We start from the raw sequence: 19,776 nt of genomic DNA, 5'->3' as shown, positions 1-19,776 counted from the left end.
TTGCAGTGAGCTGAGATCACGCCACTGCACTCCATCCTGGGTGACAGAGCAAGACTCCATCTCAAAAAATATATAAATAAATAAATTAAAATTAAAATTAAAAAATCTAAAAAGGCCTTCCATTTTTAAATTTTTAAGGGTTTCTAAATGAGAAAGTCCTAATTATAGAATATATAGAAAAGAAGGGAAAAGAATCAAGAAGGAAACAAATGGCACATGGAATCCCCAAGCCCTGGGTTCCTCCTCGGCGCAGATCTTCAGTTATGTTCCTTTCAGCAGGGTCAGGATTCATCCGTCCTCTGCATCTTCACTCAGCGCTTCTGCAGCTGCCTGGTGTCCCCACATCACAGACTAGTTCAACACTTTCCCATGGTGGGCATTTAGGCTCCTTATCGTTGTTTTTGTTTTTTGTTTTTTTTTTGTTTTTTGTTTTTTTGTGGTTATGGATGAGGCTTCAGCAAATATCCCTTGACATCATTTTTGTTTTTGTTTTTGTTTTTTGTTTGTTTTTTGAGACAGAGTCTCACTCTGTCACCCAGGCTGGAGTGCAGTGACGTGGTCTTGGCTCACTGCAACCTCTGCCTCCCGGGTTCGAGAGATTCTTCTGCCTCAGTCTCCTGAGTAGCTGGGACTACAGGCATGTGCCACCACGCCCAGCTAATTTTTTTTGAATTTTTACAAGAAATAGAGACAGGGTTTCACCATCTTGGCCAGGCTGGTCTCGAACTCCTGACCTCAAATGATCTGCCCACCTTGGCCTCCCAAAGTGCTGGGATTACAGGCATGAGCCACCATGCCTGAGGGCTGAAAGTGCTAGTTACCTGCACCCTCACCAGCCGGAGCCCCACAGGCCTGCACTCCCCGAGCTGACGCCAACCACAAAGTGGTGGGCTGGTGACGTGAACCCCAGGGCGCTGCAGCCATGAGGAGGTCCAGCACCCGGCATTCAGGGCAGGATGGAAACATTCCTGGACAACACCTTGGTCACCATCAGGGTAGCTCAGGACAACCTGCTTGGTGCCCATTTGTTGTAAGATGCCAGAGAGGAGGCTCTCAGTGGCCCTCTGGCCACTGTCCTTACTAGCAAAAGCAGCCTCCTCCCTAAATCATTGATGCGTTTCCTGCTGGAGGCCTGTCCTGGATGTGGCTCCGAGTTTCCTTCTCTGTTCAGGTTTTGGGATCTCTCTGGTCCTACCATTGTCATTGGAAGCAGATGGAGGATAATTTTCTTTGTGCTGCTATTGCTAATTTTCCCAGCTCAGAAGCCTCAGCATTAACAGTCTCTGCAGCCCACTGTGGCCCAGTGAGTGGGGAGGTGGTGTCACCCAGGTTCTGGAGCTTCTCGCAATCCCGAGCACCACAGCCACCACAACCAGTCACCATCAGGGCCCCTGACACACGCCCACAGGTGACCAGGAATCGGGGCACAGTAAGCACCAGACTAAGTTCCTTATGTCTTTTCACAGATTCTATTTCCCTCTTTTGTCTCTCAGGAAAGCTCATCTGCCACCCTCTGAGACCTCAAATTCGAGGCACAGGCTTCCTTTCTTGGGTTTAAGCCCAGGGCTGCCTGCTGTGGCCTGTGGCCGTGGGCAAGGCACCAGCCTCTCTGAGCCACTCTCACCTCCTTTTTATTTTTTATTTTTTTGAGATGGAGTCTCATTCTGTCGCCCAAGCTGGAGTGCAGTGGTCTGATCTCAGCTCGCTGCAACCTCCACCTCTGAGGTTCAAGCAATTCTCATGCCTCAGCCTTCCAAGTAGTTAGCTGGGACTACAGGCATGTGCCACCATGCCTTGTTTATTTTTGTATTTTTAGTAGAGGCAGGGTTTTGCCATGTTAGCCAGGCTGGTGTCGAACTCCTGACCTCAAGTGATCCACCTGCCTTGGTCTCCCAAAGTGCTGGGATTACAGGTGTGAGCCACCACGCCCGGCTCACCTCCTCTTTGAATGACACCAGAAAGCCAACTTTCTGGAGGCCCAAGGGTGGAAGGAAGTGCATGGATGTGTCTGCCATGCACTCTGGCACAGGGGGCTCACCGATGACAGCTGCAATTGATATTCTCCCCGGCTCTTGGGTCCCCAGATGCACCCTCTCTCCACCCTTGCCTGGGACCACCTCAGCCTGGTGAATTCCTATTCAACCCTCTGGTGGGCTCCTTCCTCTAGGAGACCCTCTCTGATGGCCTACAAATGTGTTCTCAGAGATGTGTCTGCCTCAGCCAGCACGTGTTCAGCTCTAGCATGAGGCACGAGCCTTCCTCGAGTGGGGGCTGAGTCTGCACAAGGACTTGGTGTAGTGTCTAATCAGGATAGTGCTTGCCATAAAGCTGACACTTGACAAATTGTGCTTGCACAATTAAATGTCTTAATTTAGCTTATAGAAATAATGGATTTTTACAATAGCTACCAGATGACCCTACACACACACGTGCACAAATACACATACCTACAAATGTTTACATGTGCAACACCTCGCACAAACCCACACGAAGCAGATGTGTGTGCCTGAACCCAGCTCAGCCAAAGTTCATCCATCAGCTGCCGCACGCCTTCACTGTGCTGGTCCTGGAGACTAAACAGAGAGGCCTGGGCCCCAGGCAGCCCATCTCTGGAAAACCAGTTGCTTGCCTAGGAAGCTGACACAGGCAGAACATGGTATGTTAGGACAAGGATGGTGTTTGTGTCCTTCCCCTGCAGCGGGAAAGGAGTTTGAGTAAGATAAAGAAACAGAAGTGCTGGAGGCATTTCCCCACACCTGAGATGTGTCTCACAGATCCTAAACTCCAGAGACTGGGGAGCCACCATGCACTGGAGGACCCCCAAGAGGAATAACGCAGGCCCTGTGGGACCCTGGGCATGAGAACGGATGTCACTGGAACCACAGCCACATTAGGATGAATCCCATAGGTGAGTTCATAGTATCGAATCATGTGAATTTTCTAGGGTAGATTGTTTTAGTCACGTCAGGTGTTAATGTCGGGGGAGTGGCGGGGAAGGCATATGAGATTTCTGTACGAATTTTGCAACTGTTTTGTAGGTCTAAAATTATTTCAAAATAAAAGATTTTTTAAAAAAATAAATAGATGTGGCTGACAGGTCGCCAATCTTAGCAAGTTTGCTTTGCAACTGATTCCCTATGAAGGTCCTCAAGTCGTCGTCAGAGTCACCAGGGAAAGAAGCCACTGTCAGGAGGAAACAGAGTGGAAATAACGACTGAGGAGCCAGGGAGGGCAGAGCAGGAGAAGCCAGGCAAGGGCTGGAGGGCGAGGAGGATGTGCAGAGTGGAGACCTCTGCAGCCAGGCGGGAGGACGGGTGGATAGTCTGTGGGCTGTGCCCATGAGCAGCTTCCAGAGTGACTGAGCATGGGCTCTTCCAGGAATGCACCTGAGGCATCCCAGCAGCTGAAGGGAGGTCATCAGGGTCAGCTGGAGGCCCAGATGAGTCATAGTGACCTGGGAGCAGGACTGGGCCCATCAGGGCTTCAGCCAGCACAGATCTGATGCCCCATGTCACCAGGTAAAATTTCAGCTAAGTGGCATGCAGGAGGGATACCCTGTGCCCCCCTGTGCCCTGCCCTGAGTGCACACTCCATCCTGACCACCCCACAGACCCCAGCCCAGCACAAGGCCCAGCAGAGCAAGGGGGTCTGCTCTTCCAATTGCCCACAATAAACATGAGTGTCAAGTCTAAAGGTTTGCCATTTTAAAGCTATGCCAACATGGCCCATGGGAAAGTGTCGTCAGAGCCCAATCCTTCCGTGCCCTGCCCTCCTGGGAAGGATCAAGCCAAACGGGTGCAAGACCAGGATGCCCGCCACAGCCAGTCCCAGGACCCCGCTGGAAGGGATGGGAGGGGTCTGCGACTTAGAACAGTAACTCTGGCAACTCTGAGGCGGTGGGAGAAGAAAGGGAAGGAATCAGGCCCAGGAGACTATGGTGCTGCAGCTGTGGGCAGAGCCGAGAGAACAGGAGGAAAAGCAGCAGGGCCGTGGGGCAGGAGGGGTCGGAGCAGAGGCGTCCTGCAGATGGAACCACGGTCCACAAAGCGTCCTACTCCCTCCCCAGACCCTGAAGTCACATCACACGACAAAGGGGGTTAAGGTTGCCAATCAGCCCATCTTGAGATGGAGACACCATCCTGGATTATTGGGGGTGGGTGATGTGGTCACAGGGTCCTTGGAAGTGACCATGGGTGCAGAAGGGTCGGTGTAGGCCGACACGACCTGAGGAGGACTCCACCAAGGAGGGGCTGAGCTGATGACTGCTGCGGCCTGTCCATGCCTTGACCTTAGCGCTCAGACCCATTCTGGGCCTCCGACTTCCTCCACTATAGGATAAGCTTGTGCGACGGGCGCTGAGTTGGTGGAGATTTGTCACAGCAGCCACAGGAAACAAGCCCAGAGGCCATGGCTGCGGCTCCATCCAGGCACCCGGTGGCTGCAGGCTGCTGGGCCCTGCAGGTGAGTCCTGCCACTTCCTTGATGGTGGCGGGTCCTGGATGGGCTCAGGGACTAGAGGTGCCTGCAGGGCCTGGCACATGGGGTGCCCAGTCTGGTCTTGGGCCTCTGAAGGGATGGGGTGGGTTTGTTTGAACATAGACAGGGTGGGGCAGCCAGGCCAATGTGGACAGCCAGCCAGGAGTGCAGAGGAGGAGGAAGGGCTACAGTGTAGAGTGACCGGCGGTGTCCTGAAAGGGCGATGGAAGCTGCGGGAACAGATGGGACCTTGAGGGAGAGCCGGGGAGGCCGGAGGGTGGGGGCAGGGGAGAAGCTCGGAGCCCAGCCCCTGCACGGGGAAGGAGATAGCACGGCCTGGGCCACAAAGGGAGGTGTTTCAGGACAGCAGAGCAATAGGGTGCTGAGGAGGTCCTGAGGAGCCAAGGACATGTGGTAACAGCTGCAGAAAACAGTGGCGTTTGGGTTTCATTTGCTTTGCTTTGCTTAGGACAAAGGAAAGCTGTGCATGTCTACAGGTCACCAGGAAGGGGGAACTGTGGAAGGCGTTGAGGGGCGGCCGGGCAGGAAGGGAATCTCAGAAGGAAGGACAGACCCTGAAGGTCAGAAGAGGTCACCTCACCTGTCACAACCCTGGGGCTCAACCTGAGGGGGTGGGGGCTGTGGAGCCCCTTCCCAGGGTCCTGCCTCCAGCCCTCACTTCCCCACTGGGCTGAGCCTTCTTGCCCTTTGAGGCATGGAAACTTGTCTGAAATCATCCCACATTCTACCCACACTGCTGTTTCTAGAATGAGTCTCATGTGCTAGGTCCCTTGGGCCATCAGCCTTTTAGCAACCATAACGACTGTTTTCTTTTAAAAAAAGAAAAATAAACAGCTCTTGCCTGACTTTTAAGACAGATGTTTCTGCTTTGGGTCTGATGAGTCTAATGAACAGACAGTTCTTAAAAAAGAAATATGAATGGCCCTCTCCCGCATAGAAGATGTTCAGCCTCACTCATCAGCAGATGCAATTCACACAACACCAGACACTGCGTTTGCCCTCAGAGTGGCCAGAACTCATGGGTGTGGCAACGTGGTGGGAACACAAAAAGCATGGCCCAGGGAGGCGAGCTGAGCCACAGATCACCTGTGCACAAAGGAGCGGCATGTGGTCAGGCAGTCACGGCGACGTTTGTTGTGACATCAAGCAACTGACAGCCACGTGTCCACTGATCGGGGCCACGTGAGCAGGCTGTGGCGCCTCCACTCCACGGAGTCCAAGCAGCTGCAAACAAATACAGAAGTGAGGACGGATTTGCAAAGTTCACTGTGCAGATTACTAAATGAAGAAAGCAAGGCTCAGAACAATAAAATAGTGTACTCTCTTTTGTAAGAAAGTGCAATAAGAAAACGTGTCTATATGTATCTATCTTGATGTTCGCTTTATGTAAGAAATACCGGAATGATATGCAAGGTTCTAATAAAAATGGCTAAGGGATAGGAAGAAACCAGCTGAGAGAGCCGAGGGGGCATGTGCTGTCTCTGGGTGTACCTTTCTGTGTGCTGTTCACTTTCTAACCATCTAATATCTTACACACTGAAAATTGAATTATTTTGGAAGTCAAAGCTGACCACTGACTGCTTGCTCCTCTCTCTCTCCCTGGTATTTACTAAGGATCACTAAACTGAGTATTTGTCTTGCCCCACCCCAGACATTCAAGAGGAAGGGCCGGGCCAGGGCAGTTGTTGGGCAGTTCCTGGAGTGGCCACTGCACATCTACGGAGAGGGAGAAAAGGAAGGGAGAGCTGACCCTCAAGACAAGGAGCTTCTCGGGAAATGAAATAGAGACTCTGGAAGAGGGAAAGAGGGAAAGAGCATCAGAGCTTCCCGAGGAGGCTGGGCTTGATGTCCTTCCCTCACCTCTCTAGCCCACACCCAGGCCTTGTGGGACCCCATCTCCCATCTAGCAGGGAGGTGTGGACCGAGCAGGAGAGCAGAGCACAGAGCCAGACTAGCCCTTCACCCAGGATCTTTGAGAATTTGGCACAAGGGCCCCTCTATTTGGTCTCAGAGCCTGTCCCTGAATATCAGAGCATCTCTCTTTTTTGATGTTCAAAGGCACAATTCTGACACTTGGTTTCTGATGTGAAAACATCCCACTCTACAGACCGGCTCTGCATTTGATGTCAGACCTTGCAGGGCTCAGGACGTGGTATGTGCAACTGCAGAGGTGCCAGCTGTAAAGTCTCACCCTTGGCCACTTCTCTCTTCTCTGATGACAGCCATCTGGCACTGCGCACTTACAAAGGGAAAGACAGGGCTGACCCACAAGACTTCTGAGTTGCTGAAATCATGGCGAATCCAATCCTCCACCCTGAACTCAGCCCTTTCATCTGTCTCTTGGATATGCATCGTGGCCCTAATCAATGTAAATCAGTCTGGGCATGACTTTCTGGCTGCTCATTGGAATCATGATTGATTATATTTTTTCAATAACTCATCAAAGGACCTTAGGTTTTAATCAAAGACTTCAGAATCTTCTGTGGGGCCAAGTTAAATCATTGCCAGCCTGGAGGGAAGTCTCCAGTGGCATACCACAGGGCTCTGTCACGTCCAATACTTCTAGAATTTAGATAAAGACGTCAATGCATAAATATTGCATCTACTGATTACCCAAAGCTGAGCAGAACAGGTAGATACAACAGATGGCAGAATCGAGGTCATCATGGTCACCTCAAGGGGAGGGATTAATGCCCCAACATCAGTGAGCTCTGGCTCAACCCACATAACTGTAAAACCTCATGTATAGAAATTGATTGCACTTGGCCAAAGATCTTTTTCAGGGTGACAGGTTCTTCCAGAAGGATGGTGTAGCTGTGACAAAAGTGAATACACAGATGCCTACATGGGTGGACACACGGGACCCCCACGGCACCAGGCCAGAGACAGTCCAGATGAGGTGGCTGGCACATCCTGGGGGCATGTGGGAGCCACCAAAGGACACAGAGCTGTGAATCCTGGAGAAGGCTTGGGAGGATGTAGCATGATCTTGGGACTCAGGGGCTAGAATTGCTTCTGGGCCCTCCCAGGAGGTGTGGGCAGAAGCATCCCCTGCAAGGGACGAAGGTCTCTCTTCAATTACAGACTCGGTCACTACCAGACTTGGGAATTATCCATCAGTAAAAACATTCACGTTGCATCAACCAAGTAAATTGCAAAAGAGCTGTTTTAGCTTTTATATTTCCAAAGCCCTAGAACTTTTTGTTCAAATTAAATCTTATCTAGAAGCCGGGTAAGGTTTATAAACCAGATAAGAGTGGAGTTATCCTTCTTGAAATGGCAGTGGGGGCCTAGAAGCCCTGTGCGTGGGTGCCCCCATCTGTGACTTCCCTAAAATCTCACGGGGAGCACAGCCTGAAAGCCACTGTGACAGAAGGGCCCTGACCCTGGTGTGGGCTTGCTCCTTATTTCTCTCAGGTGAACTCAATGTGTCTATAATCTAAAGCTGCCACGTATGATGGGGACACATCAGATGACGCCCAAAGGCCTCGGGAGAGAGAGCCGACCTGGCAGGGAGACCAGGATAGCACAAAGGAGCTCTTACCAAGCCCTGGGAAGAGCCGACGATGCTCTAATAACCTCCTGACAGATCTTGTAAGGAAGTTTGGACTTAAATGTATGATGCAGAATTGCTGTCATTCTGCCCTGTGACGCCTCCTCTACCCTTTGGGCAGTGGACACCTCACACAGGAGCTCTCACCATCTTCGGCCCCAGCTGCCTAAAATCTCCTGCTTCCTTCTGTTTAGTTTCTGTTAATTCATTCAATAAACACTCACTGGCCAGGTGCATGCTTGGCCCTGGGATACAGCAGTGAACAAGGCAGATAAGGTCCTGCCCTCTTGGGGCTCACACTCTAGAGACCACCCTCACAGACACAAATAGACACGTCAGGTGATGACCAAAGGCCTCAGGACAGAGAGCTGACCTGAGAGGGAGGACAGGATAGCACAAAGGAGCTCTAAAACAGAAAGGGAGGAAGGGAGGAAAGAGGGAGGGAGGGTAAGCAAGCATTTGAAAAATCCATATACCAATGTATACCCACACAAGAGCTACTGCCAACACAGCCCGTGGAGGGCACTTGCCCTGCTGCTGGATGGAGGAACAGGCTGCACTCACTGCTGACCTGGGGATCCCATGAGGAACAGCAGGACGTCTGTTTATCTTTTTTGTTAGTGTGCTCTCTGTGTATCTTTAAAAGAAGTACTAGACACGTTTTGTTTCTGTTAGAAAACACGATTAAGTTTCATTTGTCTCTGCTAGTCAAGAACAAAAGAACATCTATCTTCTGGCAGAAATGTTGGTGTGGAATGCCCCAGGCCATATTGACAGAACCATGGGCCTGAGGAGGAGGCTGCAGATGGGTAAAGGTTCAATATCATGGGTGTTATTCCCATAATATTCTAACAATATTATCCACTCAATGTCATGTCAACTTTTAACAGAATAAACTTAAAAGCTTTAAAAGAAAAAATTAGCTGTTAGCGAATACAAACAGCTAAGGATGAGAGTGACAGCACTGTGAACCCACTTACCCATGTCAAGCGTAATTTCTAACAGAAAAGCAGCCTTTACTATGATTGAGTTAGATAATTGAAAAGGTCCCGGGGGGGTACTTTCAAGATTTCTCCAGCTCCTGATATTCCTGAACTCCCACAGTTCAAATTTATTTGTCTTGAAGATTTTTCACTCTTTAAGCCTGTCTTTGTAAAGCTACTTGTCTCCCGCCATGTGGAGTGGCCCCTAGCACTGAAACTCACACTTCCTGGAGGGGAAACTGGGAATGGGCAGAGTCAGTGAGGCTGGACCGGGAGGAGCCCAGGGCAGCGCTGCACAGTGCCAGAAGCGGGTGAGTGGCCCCACACCCTCTCCTTCTGTCGCCCAGCCTCAGGGACAGTACTAGCTGCTTCCAGATGTCCAAAAGGCATTCCCCTCAGCTCACTTCTGCCTGGAGACCTCATTTCTGTGGACGAGCCTCTGCCAGTGTGTAAGACTGTCAGAGCCAAGCTATGATGATAAACACCTACACTGTTTCCTCAGAAAGACCTAGAAATGCCTGGTTTTCTCAGCCTGGTATGGAGACAGGTGAGGTGCAATTCTCATCTAGCTCTGCCACTGCCGTCTCAAGTCCTTAGGGCACTCAGCCTCAGTTCCCTAACCCATCCACCTGCATCCTGAGGTTCTAGTAGGATCACAGGCATTAGAGCAATCTGAAAATTACAAAACTCTTTATAAGCAACTAAGAGCTGGGAGGACAACAGAATAAGCAATATTTATATTTCAGCCAATGCTATTGAAATGTTTAGGAACGGCTGGACACCGTGGCTCACACCTGTAATCCCAGCACTTTGGGAGGCCGAGGTGAGTGGATCACTTGAGGTTAGGAGTTCGAGACCAGCCTGGCCAACACAGAGAAACCCCGTCTCTACTAAAAACACAAAAATTAGCTGGGTGTGATGGCACTGGCCTTTAATCCCAGCTATTCAGGAGGCTGAGGTGGGAGAATCGCTTGAACCTGGGAGGTGGAGGTTGCAGTGAGCTGAGGTTGTGCCACTGTACTCCACAGAATGAGACTCCATCTCAAAAAAAAAGTTTGGGAATGAAAGTTTTTTGTTTTTTGTTTTTTTTTTTTAAGTATTGCTATCACATCACTGAATGGTTTGTTTCTTACCTGACTCGAGCTGGGTAATTTGGGAGAGTGGTGATGGACATAACCCTGAGAAGGCCCCCTTCCCTCCAGCACTGCTTGTGAGTGCAGGACATCTGCAGGACTCTGGACTCACTCAGCAAGCCCATTTGGCTCTCAACTCGCTCAGCCTCTATCAGTGATCGAGTTGACACTTCACCTCCAGGTGCACTGTTTAATTTCTTTCAGAACCCAGATGAGGAAGATGGAGGCTATTAGGCCCCTGGAAAATTCTACCACTTAGGGCACTGGTCAGAAGCGTGGAGAGAGAATTCAAACAATGGACGATGCAGACCAAAAGGAACTAACTAGTGTGTGGACCTCAGTATGCTGGCATTTTCTTCTCCCTTTATCCCTACTTTATTTCTAAACATCTTGTTGAAGTATAACGTGGCAGAAAAGTGTACATGTACATGGCCAGCTTGATGAATCTTCACAGAACCGTCACCAACACCAAGACCTAAAAATGCACCAGCCCCCAGAGCCCTCCCAACTCCCTCCCAGTCACTATGCCTCCCATGGAATGCACATTCCTCAGACTTCCGGCTTCACACATTTGACACGTGTAGGGCTGTAGCTTGGTGTCCTGTGATTGTACTAGGCTAAGTGGGCTGTTTTGAGTTGTGTAGTTGGCTTCCAACTTCTGGACTTGGGCTAGAAAACTTAGGGTCCAGGGCACAAGCTGCTTTAACTTTGTGGGTGATGCTACCTGTAGGGGCTGTCTCCACAGGTGTGTTTCTGCACAGCCAGGAATGTAAGAAAAGTCTGGCCCTTATGTGATGCTGCTTGGGCCTCAGCAAAGGCACAAGGGCATTTGCATGAGCCCAAAAGAGAGTGGACCTTGAAAGTGGACCTTGACCTTGAACAACAATTAGCATAGGTTTGTGGCAGCAGGAGCCTGAGTACACACAAGTAAATGTCAGTGCAGCTGTCAAGGCAGAAGGCAGTGGGTGCAACGGAGCCAAGAGCCAAGGATGCAATTTAGGGAGAAGAGAGTCTTTGCACTGGGAATAGAACAGAATTTGGGGCTTTTAACGTGGCAGCTTCCATGTGGTGTTGAACTTGCAAGTGCACAGAAGTCAAGAATTGAGGTTTGGGAACCTCTGCCTAGATTTCAGATGTATGGAAATACCTGGATGTCCAGGCAGAAGTTGCTGCAGTGGGTGGGGGTGGGGGGGTCTCTCATGGAGAACCTCTGCTAGGGCAGTGTGGAAGAGAAATGTGGGGTCAGAGCCAAACAGAGTCCCTACTGGGGCACTGCCTAGTGGAGCTGTGAGAAAAGGACCACCATCCTCCAGACCCCAGAATGGTAGATCCACTAACAGCTTGCACCATGTGCCTGGAAAAGCTGCAGACACTCAATGCCAGCCCATGAAAGCAGCCACGAGGGAGGCTATACCTTGCAAAGCCACAAGGGCAGAGCTGCCCAAGACCATGGGAACCCACCTCTTGCATCACATGACCTGGAGGTGAGACATGAAGTCAAAGGAGATCGTTTTGGAGCTTTAAGATTTGACTGCCCTACTGGATTTCAGACTTGCATGGAGGCCTGTAGCCCCTTTCTTTTGGCCAATTTTCTCGCATTTGGAATGGCTGTATTTACCCAATACCTGTATCCCCGCTATATCTAGGAAGTAAGTAACCTGCTTTTGATTTTACAGGCTCATAGGTGGAAGGGACTTGCCTTGTCTCAGATGAGACTTCAGACTGTGGACTTTTGAGTTAATGCTGAAATGAGTTAGGACTTTGGGGCTGTTGGGAAGGCATGATTGGTTTTGAAATGTGAGGATGTGAGATTTGGGAGGGGCCAGGGATGGAATGATATGGTTTGGCTGTGTCCCCACTGGAAGCTCATCTTGAATTCCTATGTATTGTGGGAGGAAACAGTGGGAGGTAATTGAATCATGGGGACGTCTTTCCTGTGCTGTTCTCATGATAGTAAATAAGTGTCACGAGATCTGATGGCTTTAAAAAGAGGAGTTCCCCTGCACAAGCTCTCTCTCTCTTTGCCTGCTGTCATCCATGTAAGATGTGACTTGCTCTTCCTTGCCTTCCACCATTATTGTGAGGCTTCCCCAGCCACATGGAACTGTAAGCCCAATTAAACCTCTTTCTTTTGTAAATTGCCCAGTCTCGGGTATGTCCTTATCAGCAGCGTGAAAACAGACTAATACACCTGCACTGGCTACAACTTCCAGTAAAATGCTGAATGTAAGGGGATAACTGTGGCCATCCTTGCCTTGTTCCCAAAGAAGAAGGTTTTCAATATTTCACCATTAAGTATGATGCTTGCTATTGGGTTTGGGGGTAGATATCCTTTATCAAAATCAGAAAGTCTCCTTCTAGCCAGTGTTATAAGAGATTTTTCTTGTCAATTTTCTAAGTCTTAAAATGATGCTTTAATATTTTCTGTATCTATGGGGATGACGATGATTTTCCCTTAATGTTTGTACTATGAATTACATTAATTTCCTAATATTAAAACCACCTAGCATTTCTGGAATAAACCAACATGGACATGAGGTACTATCCTTTTTATATATTCTTGGGTTCCTTTCATTAGCATATTAGCATTTTGTTTAGGATTTTTGCATTTCCTATGAGTGAGACCAGACTATAAATACCCTTTCTCAAATGTCCTTACCAGGCTTTGAAATGAAAAGTCATACTGGTCTTATGAGTTTGGATTTTTTTTTTTAACGTGTTCTTGGGGATGCATTAGTTTTCTATTGCTGCCGTAACAAATTACCATAAATTTGGTGGCTTAAAGTAATACAAATGTTTAGGAACAGCTGGGTGCGGTGGCTCACATCTGTAATCTCAGCACTTTGGGAAGCTGGGGTGGGCGGATCGCTTGAACTCAGGAGTTCGAGACAAGCCTGGGCAACGTGGCGAAACCCTGTCTCTACAACAAATGTAAAACTTAGCCAGTTAGGTGTGGATCTCCACCTGGGACTCCAGCTACTTGGGAGGCTGAGGTGAGAGGATTGCTTGAGCCCAGGAGGCAGAGGTTGCAGTGAGCCACGATTGTGCCACTGCACTCTAGCTCAGGCAAAAGAGCAAGATCCTGTCTCAAAACACACACACACATACACACACACACAAACACACACACACAAATTTATCTTATGGTTTTGGAGTTTAGAAATCTGACTCACGCCTCACTGGGCTAAAGTCCAGTTGTCAGCAGGGCTGTGTTCCTTCTGGAGGCTCTAGGTGGACATCCTTTTCTTTGGTCCTCCCAGCTCCAGAGGCCACCTCCAGCCACTACCTGGCTTGTGGAAGGAGCCCCTTCCTCCACCCTCCAAGCCAGCAGCATTGTAACTCTCTGACCTGGCTTCAGCTGTCACATCTCCCTCCTGCTCACAACCAGAAAAGGCTCTTGGCTTTCAAGGACCCAACCAGACCTAGACAGTCCAGGATCATTTTTCTATCTCAAGGTCTGCAGCCTTAACCACATCTGTGAAGTCCTGTTTGACAGGAAGGGGAACATATTCCCAGGTCCAAGAATAAGGCTGTGGATGTCTCTCAGGGCCATTATTCGCCGACCACAGGGAGAGTTTGTGAAAGACGGGCTTTCTTTAAATGTCTCAAAGTATTCACAAATAAAGTTATCTCAGCCTGACCTTCATGGGAACTTTAATTATGCCTTGTCTTTTATTTTTGAGACAGTCTCACTCTGTCGTCCAGGCCAGAGTGCAGTGGCATGATCTCGGCTTACTGCGGCGGCCTCTGCCTCCCAGGTTCAAGCAATTCTCGTGCCTCAGCCTCTGAGTAGCTGAGATTACAGGCATGCACCAACACACCTGGTTAATTTTTTATATTTTTAGTAGAGACGGGGTTTCGCCATGTTGGCCAGGCTGGTCTTGAATTCCTGGTGTGAAGTGAACCACCCCCTCAGATTCCCAAAGTGCTGGAATTACAGGCATGAGCCGCCACAGCTGGCCTGCATTGTCTTTGTTGTGAGATTTTCTATTCTTATATTAACACATTAATCTTCTACACAAATTTGTCATTTCCTCTGTATTTTCAAATGTATTGACAAGGTTTTAATGTCTACCACATTTGCAGTGATACACTTTTTTATTTTTACTTTTGAAGAAAACAGGTTTGCTGAGGTATTTACATATCATAAACAATATTTTGGCTGGGAGCGGTGGCTCACGCCTGTATTTCCAACACTTTGGGAGGCCAAGGCAGGCGGCTCATGAGGTCAGGAGTTCAAGACCAGCCTGACCAATATGGTGAAACCCCGTCTCTACTAAAAATACAAAAATTAGCTGAGTGTGGTGGTGCCCACCAGTAGTCCCAACTATTCGGAAGGCTGAGGCAGAAGAATCGCTTGAACCCAGGAGGCAGAGGTTGCAGTGGGCTGATATTATGCCACTGCACTCCAGCCTGGGCGACAGAGCGAGACACTGTCTCAAAAAGAAAAAAAATTTTGAGTACACAGTTCTATGAGTCTTTACAAATGTATGTAGCCATGTGACCACCACAACAAAGAAATGGAATGGAACATTCTACCACCCCAAAAGGTTTCACGTGCACCTTGAAGTCAACCCGTGAAGCCTGGCAACCACAGCTTCTTGTTTTCTGAGGCGGATTCTCACTGTCACCCAGGCTGGGGTGCAGTGGCACGATCTTGGCTCACTGCAACCTCTGCCTCCCAGGTTCAAGCAATTCTTCCACCTCAGCCTCCCAGGTAGCTGAGGCTACAAGCACGTGCCACCATGCCAGGCTAATTTTTGTATTTTTACTAGAGACAGGGTTTCATCACGCTGGCCAGGCTGGTCTTGAACACCCGACCTCAGGTGATCCGCCCACCTTGCCTCCCAAAGTGCTGGGATTACAGGAGTGAGCCACCGTGCCCGGCCGCAACCAGTTTTGTCCCTGTAGTTTTGCTTTGGAAAAAATGTCACATAAATGAAGTCATGCTGTATGTAGCCTTCTGCATCTGGCTTGAGAGCATATGATTGGGACTCATCTGTGGTTTTGCACGCACCAGTAGCTTGTTCCCTTTCATTGTATGGATGAACCACAACTTGTTTATGTGTTCACCAGTTGATGGACGCTTGGGTTGTTTCGGGTTTTGGCAGATGATGAAGGCTGCCCCAAACTTTTAGACAGGTCCTGGTGGGACATGTGTCTTCATTCCTCTTGAGTACACATCTAGGACTGGGATTGCTGGGTTGTATGGTGCTGAGCAAAACAAGTTCCCTTAGAGACAGGAATTTTTTAGCTTTTTATTATTGATTTCTACCTTAACTGTATTATGATCAAGAACATAATCTGTCTTTCATTCCTTTAAAAGGTATTAAGGCTTGCTTTATAGTAAAACAGTCAACTCTATGCTCCACGTGTGCTCGAGGCATTCCCCGGGTGCACTGTTTTATCTACGCTCACAAGGCCAAGGCTGTTGCTTGTTTTCTTCAAGTCTCCCATATCTGCACTAATTTTCAGTCTGCTTGTCCTGTCATACACAAGTGGTATGTTTAAATCTCTCACTAAGTGTGAATCTGTATTTTCCTATACTCCTATCAATCTTTGCTTTAAATATGCTGAAGCTATTATTTTGTACATAGGGATGTATAGTTGAGAACTGCTATTTATTTTACAGGTCTCTCTTCATCTCTAGCAATGCTTTTGGCCTTCAAGTTCTCTTAATATACTGAAAATATGGCCAGGCACAATGGCTCATGCCTGTAATTCTAACACTTTGGGAGGCTGAGGTGGGAGGATCACTTGAGGCCAGGAGTTTGAGGCCAGCCTGGGTGAGACTCTGTCTCTACCAAAAAAGGAAAAAAAAAAAAAAATTAGTTGGGCATGGTGATGTGCCTAAGGCAGGAGGACTGCTGGAGACCAGGAGTTTGAGGCTGCAGTGAGCTATAACTGTGCCACTGCACAACAGCTTGAGCAACAGAGCAAGACCCTGTCAAAAAAAAAAAAAAAAGCTACACATTAGCTTTTAGTTAAAATTTGCATGATGTACCTTTTCCCATCTTCTTTTAACCTTTCTCGTCTATAAAGACAAAGTTCTAGACTGTTCTCTTGTAAACTACATACAGCTGCTTTTTTAGGAAACTTATCTAAAAAAATTGAGCATGTAATCCAAGTACTTACTGATACATTTGGGTCTAAATCTACCATATTACTACATGCGTTCTGGTTGTCATACCTGTGCTATTTCCTGCAGTTTCTTACTTTTTTCTGTATTGGCATTTTAAAACCAGTTTTCCTCCTATTAGCCTGGAAGTTACACACATCACCGTTTCATGGTTACCCTAGAGATGGCAAGAAGCAATTCTGATTTACCTGTGTGACTGGGACTCTTAACCACTTCCCAGTTAATGCAAGAACCTGAGATCCCTCGATTTACCCCATTCCTCACTTTCATGCCACTATTTTCTCATATTTTAATTCACTATGTATTTTCAAGTCTGTAAGACGTTATAATTGCTTTATATGGGCTCTTCATTTGGATTTATCCATACAGCTACCATTTTCATTACTATACATTCCTTTCTACATCAGTATTGTTTAAACACTCCTTAGGTGAGTCTATTGTATCTCTAAAGGGTTGGCCTGCCCCGGCCCAGCTCCCCCTGCCTGCCAATATCTCCTTCCCATAAACCCTGGAGAACACCTAACCTTGTGAGGCCAAGCCTTTCAATGGCTCCCACTGCCTGCCAGATGGGATTTATAAACTCTCCTGGGATTTATAAACCCATTCCTTACCTGCTTCTGAAACCTGGCCCTTACCGGAGCCCCACTCCTCGCTGGTACTCTGATGGTGCTCAGCTACTTTCCAGTGCACACAACATGCTGTGCCTTGTACTAGGAATGCCTCCTTCTTTCATACTCTGGACAAACTGCTCCAGTCCTTCAGGACCAGTCACTTCTTTGGACGGCTCCTTGTGATCTGTGAGGAGAGGCAGACACCCTTTTGAGAGTGCCCTGCTCCAAACCTACTTGGTTGTCCAGCCTGCTCCGGCTGCTCCATGAGGCATGGATGACCTGAATCATGTGTGTGTCCCCATTTCCTGGCCCAATAGGAACACGGGGCTTACACTGAGTTCATCCACAATATAGTGATAATAATCCCTGTAATGCTTTTTCCTTGTGTTGCTTTGAAGTTCAAATCCTAGTCTATGTGAAAGGGCTTTAAAAGTCGGAGGGAGTACGTACCAGGATTAACGGCTGTTAGTTAGAGACAACTGTTTCATAAGCTTAATGGGAAAAATTTTTAACAAAACATGACTAGCTTTATTTTATTCCCAGGAGATTATGCCTCAGTGGATAATTCATTTTCTAATCTTGTGCCTGATAATAAATTTGCTTTGTAATAAGAAGTCATTAAAAATTTTGTTGTTCAACTCTTTTAAAATAAAATCTTACATGGAACCCAAATATATGAAATAAATTAAAAATTCACATTGCAGCTGAAGCAGGAGTGAGGCTTTCTCACAGCAGTCATCAGCAGTACAAAACGACCGCCCTGCTGTTAAGTCCAGAGAGTCTCAGGCAGGTTTATTACGTTCTTTTCAACTAGAAACTTGAATAACTGTTTACCATTCCAACAACCCATCTCACATTTCAAAGTACGTTCTTCAGAGTTAAGGAGAGCTGCTTTATAAACAGTATGGTCAAATATAGCCACATATGTAACAAACACTCCCGCAGTGTCATCGAGCCCATCTGTGAACAGTCTGCTCAGCTGGCACTAAGTACCGTGACGCTGGCCTGGCTCTGTACCTCAGGTCACCTACCCTCCAGGACTCCCTGCCTACCAGAACCTGGGTGTCACTGATCTTGTGAAGAAACTTCTGAGCTTGTTCTGTGACACGTATAATTTAATTTACTGAAGTTTTAAAAGACTGAGAGACATCTGTGAATTTCAAATGCAAAAATAAAATTTAAAGTGTACAGATAAATTGTGCTATGCAAGGTTTTATTTACAACTTAGATGACTCTATGATTGCTCAGAATCTGACACAGACTAATAAGTTTCATTGTCTGAAAATACTCATAAAATACCTCATCTCCAAAATAATTCAAATACATAATTAAATGAACGTTTTTAAAATGAAAGTTTTCAAAAAGGAAAATTAAACACATTTTAGTAAATGTTTTATTTGTCAAGAGTAAATGTCAGTTTTATTTAGAATATTCAAGTACAAAAAATGAAAATGTATATATCTATGACTGTTAAGAAATGTTAGAAATCATTAAAATGTTCTGAGAATACCAGTAAGGCACTGAATGTAAATACCACCTGAAATATGAATTATGTGCATTTTTATATCTTTAATATTCAGATGTTCATAGTTATTTTCTTAAAAAGTATTTTTAATAAAATGATTCAACCTTATTATTTTTACCCTGGAAGACAGAGTTTAAACAAGTATGTAATGAAAAGTTTTCCTAATGAAAGCTGTGATACACTCATGCTCAAAGGTACTTTATCCTTAGGAAAAAATAGCTTATATATCTGGATGTTTTAACTTTTAAAGATATTTTGTTTCACCACAGTAATACGTCAGCCATAATAAGGCATAATAAAGCATGAAGTCATCATATTAAATAATCTGACACAAAAGCTTAAGATCATATCACCAATTGGGTAACTGTATAAAAAATTTTTAAGTTCTATAAAACTATTAAGAGGTTAGAGTTTTAGCTCCATAATACATCCCAAAACATATTCCCCAAAATTTTTAGCATATATAAAAAAGGTTCATCTTGGAATATAAATGTAATCAGATAGCCACGATATTAATGGGTTCTGTATTTTCAGTGGCACTCACACTTCGCTCTTTGGTATAATGCACTGCAGTGACAATAGCTTGGTAGCAAGAGAAAAGATTTAGATTCATCACAGAACAGCAACTTAAACATTTCTAACAACAGTGAATATATATGAATATATAGGTACAAGCTGAGTATCCCTTATCCAAAATGCTAGGGACCAGAAGTGTTTTGGATTTCAGGTTTGGAATATCTGCGTATACACAATGGGACCCGACTCTAATTACATAATTCATGTTTCACATCCACCTTATACATATAGCCTGAAAGTAATTTATACAACATTTTTAATAATTTTGTGCAAGAAACAAAATCTGTTTAAACTGAACCATCAGAAAGCAAAGGTGTCGGGTGGGGAATTTTCCACTTTTGGGGTCAAGTCAGTGCTCAAAAAGATTCAGATTTTGAAGCTTCTGGATTTCAGATTTTTGAATTAGAGATGCTCAACTTGTAGTATCATTCACTCTGGCTTATGTATTGACCTTGTACTTGAAAGTACTTTTCCATAAATATCAGTAACTGTGGTTGTTCACCAAATATAGAAGTGATAAAACAACAGCAAAATCAAAGCACACTTCTAGTTTTTTTTTAATAAAGTTTGCTTGTGATGATGACCTTCTGTGCTCTGGAACTTCTGTTTTACAAAAAATTGGAGCTGGAAAGAAAAAGAACCTTTTGATTGGTACAATTTTAAAAAAATTCAAGTAAAAATTAGCAAACATGCATCTAGTATATTATAGGATATCTGGCCATGGGACTTTGAAAAAGAAAAGAAAAAACCAAAAACACC

The 19,776-nt window shown here is 46.6% G+C and overlaps 1 protein-coding gene across 18 annotated transcripts in view; it reads right to left on the bottom strand.

Moving 5' to 3' along the window:
- Positions 1–2,347: 2,347 nt before the first annotated feature.
- SEPTIN10 (septin 10) overlaps positions 2,348–19,776 on the bottom strand; it is an 87,727-nt gene continuing 70,298 nt past the window's right edge. For 15 of the 18 annotated variants that reach the window (XR_010149274.1, XR_010149275.1, XR_010149273.1 and 12 more), the window contains one exon: positions 18,292–19,641. Coding sequence is in view for 10 of the 18 variants with exons in the window: in XM_016944383.4 (XP_016799872.1) it covers positions 19,499–19,641 (143 nt within the window). In the remaining 8 variants the exon portion in view is untranslated. Of the gene's footprint in view, positions 2,638–5,339; positions 5,722–18,291; positions 19,642–19,776 lie in introns of those variants that run through there. The other 3 variants (XM_054678135.2, XM_054678137.2, XR_010149272.1) reach the window with 2 other exon arrangements.

Source organism: Pan troglodytes, chromosome 12 (assembly GCF_028858775.2).
Source record: "Pan troglodytes isolate AG18354 chromosome 12, NHGRI_mPanTro3-v2.0_pri, whole genome shotgun sequence".
Lineage (NCBI taxonomy): Eukaryota > Metazoa > Chordata > Mammalia > Primates > Hominidae > Pan > Pan troglodytes.
Note: the sequence above shows the minus strand (reverse complement) of the source record. Positions and strands in the feature narration are given on the sequence as shown.